This window comes from Montipora foliosa, chromosome 14 (genome assembly GCF_036669935.1).
Source record: "Montipora foliosa isolate CH-2021 chromosome 14, ASM3666993v2, whole genome shotgun sequence".
NCBI lineage: Eukaryota > Metazoa > Cnidaria > Anthozoa > Scleractinia > Acroporidae > Montipora > Montipora foliosa.
This window is the reverse complement of record NC_090882.1, coordinates 9,367,587-9,380,086: the sequence shown is the minus strand read 5'-3', so window position 1 is coordinate 9,380,086 and position 12,500 is coordinate 9,367,587. Positions and strand designations below refer to the sequence as shown.

Sequence of the window (12,500 nt, the reverse complement as noted above, 5' to 3'; positions counted from 1 at the left end):
GGTAGAGGCGAGATTAGATCGCGTCGGGTCTACTTGCATGTTCATTCAGTAACAGGAAATGTGGTAGACACGGAATGGTCTGTTGAGTTTTGGCGATGGAAATACTGCAGGGAGTTTGAAAACAACATCTAAGGCCTTGCGGGGTTGTGGGATACGGCGTTAAAATTTTTCTTCCCACAGTCCTCCGAATTACGTCACCAGATCACCTGGAAGATTTACCCAATTTGGCCTGGTCCCCATCAGATTGGGTAATGGACTCTTGGTTCAGTTTAACTTAAAGCGCTGCGAAGATAAAAAAATCACTCCCTTTCTTCTTCAGATTTTGAAAGTGGGATTGGTTAACACTTGACTGGCAAAATTTTGAGGTTGGGTTTTTACTTTGAGTGTAAGTTTTAGACTTCGCTGTCTGCCATTACTCCCGTTCCAAACTGAACCGACTGGACCTCATTGGGTTGGATCTAGGGAAAAGTGAGGTCGTTTATTCACTAGCTTAAAATTTCAGCTTCAGTAAACCCGAGCTTATTACATATACAAAACACGAGTTTAAAAAACTCCCATGCTGCATTTTAATTCAGCCGCGTACACACGCATTGCATTATTAAACTATTAAGTCTTTGACGTAATTTTCTCCTCGATCCAGCTCTCTCAATATCTTTAAGTTAGTAATGGCTTAAAAGCTGGGTCACTTACTGTTTAATTTACATGGTTTTGAAATCCAAATAAACATAAAAAGTAATTATTTGGTTATAGTAGCACTATAAACAAATCAGCAGGTTATACTATGGTTTAAAAATATAATAAAAAGGTTGACACTGGCTAAAATATTGTGTTGGACGTTTCGGCAACTGCTGTTGCCTTCCTCAGCAGGGATGAAAAATGCAAAAATCTAACGCCGTTAGATTTTTGCATTTTTCATCCCTGCTGAGGAAGGCAACAGCAGTTGCCGAAACGTCCAACACAATATTTTAGCCAGTGTCAACCTTTTTATTATATTTTTAACATGCCTGGCTACACACCAAACATTTTTATACTATGGTTTGTTATTCAGTTTTATGTGAAACGTTTGTTACCTGAGACCGCAGCCTTTTGCGGTCAGCAGATCTCACTCACGGTAAATAGACAAAAGGTGACCTGACGCCTAACGTATTCTTCTGTTTTTATGTAGGACAATTATAGAGCTTATGCTAAAAGGGAAGACCTCCGTTCCAAGAAACTAACTCACTTCAGTATCGAGTTGAGAGTCTTCCTCACACTCACGACATCTGCTCTCATTAGTGATGGTTGGTGCTGCCCTCTGGCCACTTCCAAGGCAGGAATTCCGCAAATCAAGGACTTTCGGCTCGTCTATGCACGCTCAGAAAGTTGAAACACCAGTGGTTGTCAACGGTTACAAAAACGGATTTTCACTGCGTATGCGCATAAATTGGAAGTGGCCAGAGTCCGTGTTCTTGGTGCTGACCAAAAGAAAAGCGGGCTCAGTGGACGAGATTGGGTGCTGCCGTATATGAGCGTCAACTCATGTTAGGAGGATGTTGTCTCAAATGCTCTTCAGTTTGTACCAGTGCTTTAGCCGCATCTCATCGTTGATCTCGCGTTAACTAATCACGCTAGCCACGTCCAGGCTATTTCCTGGTAAAAAGAACGACATCGAAGATCCAAGTGATTCGTTTGAGCCACAACAAGGGAAGAAATGTGGCAAAACAAAAGGGCTCCAGGCAAAACTCAGCATCAACTGATATTATTCAGTCGAGTTAAAAAATTACTTTTATGTTAACAATTTAACTAAAACTAGGCTTTTTCCTTTGGCTGAAACTGAATAGAGAGCAATGTAAATATATCGTAGAGGGGCAGTATAACGCCATTTTTGTTGTCTTTGAAGACTAAAAGAACTTTTCTGCTAACATGTTGACAACGGTTTTGAGCAAGTATCGTAAATATCAACCTCGTTCCCAGGGCTTTTCACCACCGAGAGCCCGTCCCACTCTCGGCGGTGAAAAGCCCTGGGAACGAGGTATATATGAGCAAGTATCATATCAACTGCCGACGGATTGGCCCAGTTGGTTAATATTGGACTACTGTGCGGGATCAGAACTCGAGGCGGGAGCAAAACTATTGCGGGATCAAAACTCCGGGCGGGAGCAAAACTATTGCGGGATCAAAACTCCGGGCGGACCAAAACTCAGGGTCTTTAGATAACTAGGAGAAAGTGCGGCCTTTGTAATGACACCCGTAAATGGTTAGACTCTCTACTCTTCTGGGATAAGAACGATAAACCATAGGCCTCGTCTCCCGGAAGCCTTCAATATTTATTTACTCTGTGAGACGTAAAAGAAACCACACACGATTCGCAAAGAGTAGGGCATGGAGTTCCCGATGTTGGGGTCTCTCCTTTGTGGTATAGATAGACTGATTAAGTAGTAAGTTAGAATCTGTAATAGGTTAATTGGGTCGCCCTCTTTAAACAAACTGACTCATCGTATCTTATAGTAGACATCTCGTCGTACTTACGTAGTTTTCATAAGTAAATAAGTAAATAAAAATAACTACAAGTGAGACAAAAGTGGTCTTTTTAGTGGAGAGGACAAGTTTTTCTTGGTGGGGAAAGGGCAAGGGCGGATCCAGGGTGCGATGAATGAGGTGGCTAGCCACCCCCCATTTTGGCTCCTTTTTTTGTATTTAGGTATCTCCTTTTTATTTCTTTTTACTTCTGCTGGAACAGATACTCTTTACCTGACGTGAATATTTTCATTTATGCTAAACATAAACAAAGTCAAAATGGCAGTCTAAACTATCTAGACTTTTGTCATGATAAGAGTATATACTTCGATTCTTTCAATTCACCCCCCCCCCCTCCCCCCTCCCTCCTCCTTAAAATATTCCTGGATCCGGCACTAAATGATGGAGAATGGAGGCTTACTATTTTTCACTTACCCAATCCCATCCAGCTCTTTCCGTTGTGCCAAAAAAACTATGGTACTTGTATCTACATTTCCAAAAAAAATGCCATTTATTAAAAGTGTTTTTCCAATAAAGACTTAATTCAAGAAACTCCAATGAAAATTTCCTTATTTTAAAAGACAGAAAAACAGATGTTTAAACCACTCGGAAGTACTTTTACACTTCGCACTTTTGGGGGATTGACTTTAAACTTGGCAGGATAGCAAAACTTCATATCAACACTTGATAAAGAAAGATCACAGTTGACTGACGTTTCAACATCCTGAAGTCAGCTTCAAAGCCAGACTTCACTTTAAAGAATCTAGCCTGCTGTTAACCTGTTAAATTACTTTCGGGCAATGAAGAATGGTGGTCACTGACTCTATTTTGAAAAATAAGCATTTAAAACTGTAATAAAAGCTACGATATATCTCCTGTTGCTATGGTGAGCTACACGTCACAATATTGGTTACAACCTTTCCAAAAACTGTGGACTGTAAGTCTTGCACAGTGTTGGACCAGAGAAGATCGTGATCAGTCAAAATTGATTAAAACGTATTTATAAAAGCCAAGTAGACTACTGCACGATCTGACAAAGGCTGGTATTGGCCAGACGAAATATCGTTAAAAAATACATTTTCGCGTTGTTTTATCAGTGGTGCAGTAGTAGTCTACTTGACTGTCACAATATTGTTAAGCAATAAAACCGATATTTTAGGTGGTGTCATAATGTAGCTGTTTGGTAACTCAGTGTTGTAAAGTCTATCCTTCTAATGAGCGGTTTTCAATAGGTCATTTCCGAGTTCATGTCTGCCTCCTCTTCAAAGCGAGTCTAAGTGCGAAGTTTTTGTTATGAAAATTAGTTTTCATTCATATGTAAAGTAGAACTAATTACCATCACAAAAACTTCGCACTTAGACTCGCTTTGAAGAGGAGGCAGACATGAACTCGGAAATGGCCTATTGAGTGTGGAAAGTAATTAGCAAATTGCTTCGGTTTATGACTACTTCACCCAGTGATTGGTTTAAAGTTCTCGCACCACCTTTTCAACCAATCACAAGTGAAACCAAACCAATCGTGGCTCGCACGCGCGCATTTTCCCGCGCTTTGTGTCAGCTACGGGTAATTACTTCGAGTTTCGATTGGTTTACTGGATTGTCTCCGACCTTTTTGATTGGCCAAAGTAATTACATTGGTTTTGGTTTTACGACACTCGATTGAAACTCGCTCTAGCACAGTTTTTTGAAATTGTTGAAACGGGTGTGAGCCTCCTTACATTTTCCGTCAATCTTCTTACGACATTTTCTCGCCCACAACTATTACTGAATCTTACTGTAACGAGTGTTATATTTTTCAAAACGAGAAGAGAAATTTCGTATCTTCAAGCGGCCATGTAATATTCTGTTTATTATATAAACACCAATGAAATACTAAATCATTTTACAAAATGCATCGAAAGGCGCGATTTTTATGTGTAACCATAGCAACAGTGATCTTTTCACGTCTGAAGATAACATGTTATTTTCACGTGTGAAGATATCATGTTTTCGCGCGAAAGCTCACTTGGTAATTCATCGGTGTTTATATAATAAATGTTCATTTCCCATGATCCCCATCAAGCTTTCGGTGTTCAAAATGAAAGATAATAGATCGTTTTCACGTGACGTCATCACTTTCCAAAATCTAAAACTAAAGATCCACCAAACTTTTTATCCTCATCAGGCATAAGAGGCGGCATATCTATATGTGTTGACAATTTCACAGCTCAATAGCGTGCTTCGTTTGGAAACCAGAGCATTTTGAATTTCCGGATTATGTAGGTGCGTGACACAAGGCTACGATCAAGTTTGTTGAAAAATATATACTTATCTCATGATTTTGAGCCCTTTTAGAAGTTAGAGCATTAGGAAAAGTGCTTATTTAAATGCTTGTTTTTTCAGTACTGATAATCAGTCGCCTAGATAGCCAAAGTAAGTTCCAGATGTTTACACTATTTTTCGGCCGCCATATTGGTGTACCACTGAGGTACACCAATATGGCGTTTTCATACTGGGCTCTGTAAATTTCTGCGAAACATTTCGACGAATATCTGAAGTTTGGGGAAACGCAGAGGCCTAAAACTGGGACAAGTGTCTTATTTCTTTATCTTCTATAACATAACAATTTCTTAGCGTTTTGCACTGGATAGTTTTTGATTTATTTTTTTATTGCGTGACAGTGAAAACGATCTATACTTCATTTGGAGCAAATTGTGAATTGAGAATAATCCTTCAGTTTAGGGTGAGACTTGGTTGGAGCGTTACAGACAAATAGTAGGACATTTTTATGTGGCTTTTTTGTTTCCATGGTGACCAAAACGTCACATCAATGGTGTTTCTTTGCCGTGGTACAGTTTGTTGAAACTGTTGAAAATGGTTCGAGCCTCCTTAAGAGATATAAAGATGTGAGATATTGGTGTTGTTATGACATAATTAAGTTCACTCTTATGATATTTTCTTATCAATAAGCTGAGAACATCAAATTGTTTGCTATCGAGTTCCGCCCACTCGTGCTGGTGGTTTTCACGGCTATTCATGACCGAGCGGAAACTGGAACCTAACGTCAATGTTGACAGAATTTACAAGATGAAGTTTTACTGTACAAACTGCATACTAAAGTGAGCAATTCTTGTCAGAAATACAATTTTATTTTACGTTTTGAGAAAGGACCTATCTTCTGAACATGTTATGATGTTTTTAGATTTAACTGGGACCAGGTAACTTGCGCTTTTTGGCGGCGATATCCGAATCCTTACAGCAAGCACGTGCTCACGGAGGATATAGTGGACAGGTACAAAATTTGCGTGTTTTATCCACATACAAATTAAATCAGTTATTACTGAGGGAGTTCTGTGGGAACTAATAATTTCCCAACAGTCGGTAAAATCTGATAGTCTTAATTCATTTTGCCTTTTCACAAAATTCCGTGACGATCATCACGTTGTCACAAACTTTAGAGTATTGGCCAATTGATTGATGACGCGACTTTGCAGATTTTAATTAACACAAATACAACGTGAATGGAAACTAGGTCAAACTTTAACCATTTTTGCGTGAAAGGCAATCACAGAGGCAATTGCAATAGTTTTCCCTAAATTTTACTGTCTCTTACTATTTTTTGTTGCGTCGGGCTCCCGTAGTTAGAAAAGACTTGATATTACTACAGCTTTCTTTTTCTTGATATTGAGCAAGTTTAAGGTTCATAAGCTTAACAGTTTCACAATGTTGTTAAAGGATTCTGAAGTCGTTTCAGTATAGTTGTGGGATGTTGTCTTTTCCAAATTTCTCGTTAAATGACATCTTTTCTTTTCACCACAAACACCATTTATTTTTAATTAGTTTAGCGAGATCCATTTGTACATCATATAGTTTGGAACCCTCACAACATCCTACCAATCTTTATTGTTCAGTCTTTGTAAAATTTTATACCATTCTTTGTTGGCGTCTTGTCAATCTGAGGGAGTATGTGGCATGGTTAGTTTCTGAAGGCAGTTGCGTTTGTCGTCAAGCATTGTATGTCTTAGTATTCTACATGTGGAAAATTTAATTTAGTTCCACATTCTGTGGAAATTTCACCTCACAAGTCTGTGTCATTGTTAGGCATTGAAATCTTAGATAGGGCAATTAAAAATGCTTTAAAGGGAACTTCCACGGCCGGGGGTGCAGGGATGGCGCAGTGGTGAGAGCACTCGCCTCCCACCAATGTGGCCCGTGTTCGATTCCCGGACTCGGCGTCATATGTGGGTTGAGTTTGTTGGTTCTCTACTCTGCACCGAGAGGTTTTCTCCGGGCACTCCGGTTTCCCCTCTCCTCAAAAACCAACATTTGACTTGATTTACTTTCATTGTTTATTTCAGTTTACAGTGTCCCCAATTAGCGCTCCAGCGCTAGAACGACTAGACACTTAAATAAAGTTCCTTGAATACTACAGAATACGTTTAAACTGAAGAAAATTATGTTTACAAACAAATTTGTTTGAAATTTATTTTTAAAAAAGTGTTTATATCAGGAAAACTGAGTTTTATAGTTGTTTGTTTTCACTGCCATTGTTTGTGGGCACCACCATCTTGAATAATGACGTGTTACGGCTGCATTATAGTTTTGACACAAGGAGCTTTTGTTACACGTCACACTATTCAAAATGGCGGTGCCCATAATTTGAAAACAAAAATAGGCGATTCTAAAGCTTACTTCTTTCAGATGAAAACACTTTCTTTGGACAAAATTTAGACTGATTTCAGAGTAAAGATGATTTTCAGTGGTTTAAAGTTATTTTTTGTTGTACTGTTTCGCCAAACCAAGTTAAATTAGAAGACTTTGCATGATCCAACTCTTTATTTTATTTTAGATATTTTGTGGAAAACAAGCTTTATACAAAAAAGCTTTTGACAAAAACAAGCAGTCCTCCAAGATGGGCAGAAAGGGTGAGCGAACATACCACTAAGTCTTACTAAGCTAGTTGGAGTTGCATACTGTAAGTGACAAACCACATCTTTTTTCCGATGATTCAAGGCCCCAGCACAAAGCTCGCTGGCCATAAATCAACAGGAAAAAAATGCGGATTGGTAACTTATCGTAGGGACCAAGAAACAGTGGTTAGTAAAACAGTTATTATATCTCTGAGGTAATCAGTCATGCAGGAAAGGAAACAAGTTGAAGTCATGTAGATCATTTTACTCACAGACTGAAATAATTGGCATGCATAAAAATCTTCAAAACGGATAAATTTTAGCATACAAGTTGCTTGGGTCCTAAACAGGATATTCAGACCTAAGACCTCCGTAATGTGTCGGATGTTCTACCAATTGAGCTACTAGTCTAAGAACTCACTGGAATTACACCTTTTGTGTACACCGTAATTTTGTGTATTTGTATAAACTGAGACGCATGACTTTGTAGAGCCCGCAGACCAATGGGACGCATTTTCCATTCAGGACTTAGATAAACGATCTAGCTCTCCAGTGAGTTCTAGTAGCTCAGTGAGTAGAGCATCTGACCGGTGTTACTGAGGTCATAGGTTTGAACCCTGTCCTTTGCCCATTGCCAAGCAATTTGTTTTCTATCCTTCTCACGGTTACATTACACCTTTCCATTACTTCGTTTATTTCAATAAATATTGTTGGCTTTTTGAAATAGTTGCTTGCAAGATACAAACATTTTCGCAAGTTTATTTGTTTTCTTCGAAGATCAAAATTTAGCGTTAAGCTCAAATTTTTGTTTTGAAGGTGGGGGGGGGGGGGCACAATTTGGCTGCGCTTGTGTAAGGTTTCTTTGCCTCGAAGAATGCAGCCCAAGTAGGATTCGAACTCGGTATCTTCTCATTCAGAGGCAATCGCAATGACCACTAAACCACGGACAACTACGTGACAGAAGAATAGGTAATGGCATGATTTGTAGTGATATTTTTCATAATTACCTCGAGTGATATTTCAAAATTGTCATACGTAACGGCTCGTGAAATTTGCCAAAATATCACATACATCCTGCTATTAGTAATTTTGTTTGAAGAACTTTTGCAACTTTTCATCGAGTTGTTTTGCTTCATGGATGAGCAAATTGGTTTCAAAGGTCTTGTTTTTGGTCTAGCTGGTCCAGACAGTAGTATTTTGGTTTTCTGAATTTTCTTTTTAGTTCTTGACTCCTGAATTTCAAAATCTGGAAATCTTTCTGCCATTTCTTTGGTAACTCACGCAACAAGATTCTTGTTGATTCGTGATACCATAGTAACTGTAATTTTCGCATGTTGGTATTTCAAATTAAGCTGAAATACCTCTGCTCTCAACCAATCAAATTGCAGAAATTTTCTCAGGTAGTAATATAAACGGGGAAATATGTATTAAGAACTGTGTGTGTGACCGGAAATGCATTTTTGCATTTTGGTTGCATGTAATGCAATACCCGGTCATCATACATGTATGACTCAATGACACATCTTACCAGGCTAATTACATAATTTTATAAAAAATTTTCCTGTTATTGTTAAGAAAAAGTATTGAATAGCTTTTAAATATCATCGTAAAAACTTTGGTTTGAAAAGATCTGTCTATAATTACCTCAGTACTTAATTTAAAGTAGCCAACTTCTCTGAGTGAAATAGCTAAGTTAAATGCATTTCATCGGCTGTCAGTGCTTATATTGAAACCACTGCACTGACAAAAAGCAAGGTCACTGTCTATTAGAGGGACCAGTCATTATTTATTCCGAGGGGAGAGGGAAAAATATGTTGGAAAGATCAAAATTTGTGCTACCGCCCCTTCCTCCCTGTAAATGGCAGGTGACCCCCCCCCCCCCCCCCTCCGACACGCACACCTCATATCTCCTCCTATTATACTTTAACCCACTGACACCCGGAAGTAAGACTTGACAGATTCTACCATAATGTCTAACGCGAGACGATTTTGCTTGTCAACTGGAGGCATCGTAGGGTATTTGAGGAGTCAATGGGCTATTAAAATGCATGTGCAGCTGGCAGATTTCTCTAGCTCTAAATGACACGCTCTATTTCTCATTTTTCAGTTTGTTAGTTCAAAAGTAGCTTGTATTGTGGAAGAATCTATTGTGGATCCTGAAGCAAGAACTTTGACAACGTACACAAAGAACATTACTTTTACACGGTTAATGATGGTGGAGGAAAAATGTGTCTTCTCTATTCACCCAACCAACAGGGAATGGTAAGCAACCAGTAATGTAGAAATCTCAACAGTGATCAAAATAAAAGTTCTCTTTACAGTTTCCTTAATACATCAAACAAACAGATTTTAAGATAAAAGGAAAAGCTTCAACATTCTCCCTACCTGTCTATAGGTTTTCAGGTTTAGTGGTACAGTGTAAGGAGAATTTGGATTTCCATTGGATTCCTCTGTTAGTGAATTTTAAGATGGTTGTTTTCACACAAGTGGTTTGGCCAAAACTGAAGTATTTTCAATAATGAACTGTGAGAAGAAAATGCATGCAGAACTAGTTTGAGATCTAAACTATTTTAATAGTGTAGATCTCAAACTAGTTTTCTTGCACAAATCTATGCGTCATCTTGGGATCAAGATTTGTAGAAATCTTATTTTGATCCACATATTTCACATTAAAGTATGATTTTATTTTTCAGTAATTGCTCTATTTTCCATTTGATCATTCTGTTTTTTTTTTTATTATTATTTTGCATCAATTTTACATTGGGTTATTCCACAAAAAATCCACCCCCCCCCCCCCCCCCGACGGATGGGGTCGTTTTTGAACCCCCCCTCTCACCTGGATTTCCTGAAGCCCAAGACCCCCCCTCCTGTCTCCAAGACGAAAAGACCCCCCTCCTGCCTGGATTTCCGGGAAAAATATTAGGCTTAAATTTAATTTATTTTTAATAGAAAATACGCACAATCACGTATAGAAGAAATAGATTACTTCATAGAAAGTGCGCCGTACGGGGTTTTATGCACGAGTTGTTTGTGTCAAAAACCCGAACGAGCGAGGAACGAGCGAGTGAGGGTTTTTGACACAAACAACGAGTGAATAAACCCCGTACAAAGCACTTTCTATGTCGTAAACTGTTTATTACACATAACATGAGAATTTTCATTAAAATAGTTTTCTGAACGCGAATTATAAACAAAAACTCACTAACAATAGAACCAAATGCAAATTTAATTTAATTCAATAACAAAGTACGATTTGCACGATTTGCACGAGATGCACGAGTGATTGGCATGGAAACGCCTTTACGCTATCGTTGATTGGTTATACTTTCACATGTGAAATAGCTGTACGCAATTCTGATTGGCTGTATAGGCTTTTTTCACATGTGAAAATAAAGCGTATAGATTTGTACAAATGAGCTTTATGGAATGAAATTCTCGTGTTATGTGTAATAAATGTCCTTCTTTAATTTCTAAAGCTTTGGCTAAATTATATAAAAATTCTGTTGTGTGGAACTAAGAAAAGAAAGGAGCAAAAATGCTAAAACGCGAACGAGTGTTTATACATTCTTAGCTCATAAAAATCAATTGCCCTTGTTCTTTCTTTGTGCTAAATATGGTCCAAAAGTAAATACAATAATTAGTAGAGAACATGGCAAAAGAGTTTCATAGTCATTCCTTTTGGAGACATAACGTCAGTCTCGTCCACTCAAGATCAAAAACTTTTAAATCAAACATGATCAAAATCTTTTGAAAAACGAGTCTAAACTTGTTTATCGTTCAAATTCTTTTATATCTTAAAGACTGGATAATTTGAGTCACATTTCCTACCTTCAAGAGCCTGTAGTTCTAATCTGCAGTGGAAGGAAAGTTCAAACTCGTGTCATGAAGAGCTTTCTCAGTCCGACATAGTTTCAAAAAGTCTTAAGGCCTTCTTTAGTAAATCGGAAAGACAAAATGTGTGCTATAAAGAACCTATCCAAGACAAAAGCACTTGAAACAGCTCCCATTCACGAAAACGAAATTTTAACATATATTTTCGACTTTCAACGAATTATTTTAAAACCGGCTTCAGATGGCTTTCAGATTTCGACAGAGTTGTCCAGTGCATGGGTTCTTCACCAGGCTTTTGCAGATTGGGACGCCTAATTGTTTTGCTTTCTCAAACTTGACTTTCTAAATACAAAATGCGAATACAAAGTGCGAGAAGGTGTGAAAGTAAATCAATTGTTTACGAGTATAGTAAAAATGTGTCAGGCGTTTCAAACTCTTCGTTGCAATATTGTTGCGACGGCTCTTTCTTTAGTATCTTGTTCGCATTTTCTGCTATAAAAAGACCTGCGAAGGAACTTAGATTATCATTTATGTCAGGTGAGAAATATGTGAACAAAATATTTCTACTATTTTCAGGGTCTGAGAGCGCTAAATTGTCACCGAAATAAACGTTCGAATTGCGTGAACTATCGGTTCAGATGACCCCTGCAGAAGACTTTTTCGAGTTTAACCCCCCCTCCCGCCTGGATTTCCAGGGTCCTTGACCCCCCCTCCTGCGAGAATTTCGCGAATCCCATCTGTCGGGGGGGTGTGGATTTTTTCTGGAACAACCCATTTGAATTTCCCAATTCTATTTTCTACAACTAAAAAATAACTTGTGCTTTAATCCCTGGTGAACCTGTCTTTTATTATTATCATATTATTGTTAATTAAGACCAGTGTTTCTTTTTGTTATGATATATGATGCATAATTAATATATTGTGTGCAATTTTTCTGCTTCCAGGATAACCTGCAGAAAACAGTCCTGGATTTCATCTGGTATCTTTGGATTTTCCAGAGCAATAGAAAGATTTGGGGTTGAAAGATATAAAATGAATGCATCTAAGGTACAGTAGCATGCTTTTGGGAGTGTTTTTACATTCTGCTCAGTGACAGTTAGACAGAAATGATAATCATTACAAAACTTAAGACAATAAGGTGAGCTCTGGGAACCTGGCCATTAGCAAGGAGATTGAGTGTGGTTCTGAGAAAGGCTGTTCTTGATGACTGACTATTTGACGTAATGTATCAAACACGAGAAGGAGTGTTTCATCGGATATCAAAACACCGAGAAGCGAGTTGAAA

At 38.3% G+C, this 12,500-nt stretch overlaps 2 protein-coding genes across 8 annotated transcripts in view; both read left to right on the top strand.

The window, feature by feature from the left end:
• Positions 1-2,550, top strand: part of LOC137985614 (transmembrane protein 163a-like) — a 36,755-nt gene extending 34,205 nt beyond the window's left edge. For all 7 annotated transcript variants that reach the window (XM_068833246.1, XM_068833248.1, XM_068833247.1 and 4 more), the window contains one exon: positions 1,166-2,550. In XM_068833246.1, the coding sequence (XP_068689347.1) occupies positions 1,166-1,217 (52 nt within the window). In that variant the 3' untranslated portion in view covers positions 1,218-2,550. The remainder of the gene's footprint in view (positions 1-1,165) is intronic.
• A 2,945-nt stretch (positions 2,551-5,495) lies between these two features.
• Positions 5,496-12,500, top strand: part of LOC137985147 (PRELI domain-containing protein 1, mitochondrial-like) — a 10,271-nt gene continuing 3,266 nt past the window's right edge. The window contains exons 1-5 of the mRNA XM_068832646.1: positions 5,496-5,593; positions 5,677-5,766; positions 7,324-7,399; positions 9,492-9,646; positions 12,160-12,262. Of these exons, the coding sequence (XP_068688747.1) occupies positions 5,511-5,593; positions 5,677-5,766; positions 7,324-7,399; positions 9,492-9,646; positions 12,160-12,262 (507 nt within the window). The 5' untranslated portion in view covers positions 5,496-5,510. The remainder of the gene's footprint in view (positions 5,594-5,676; positions 5,767-7,323; positions 7,400-9,491; positions 9,647-12,159; positions 12,263-12,500) is intronic.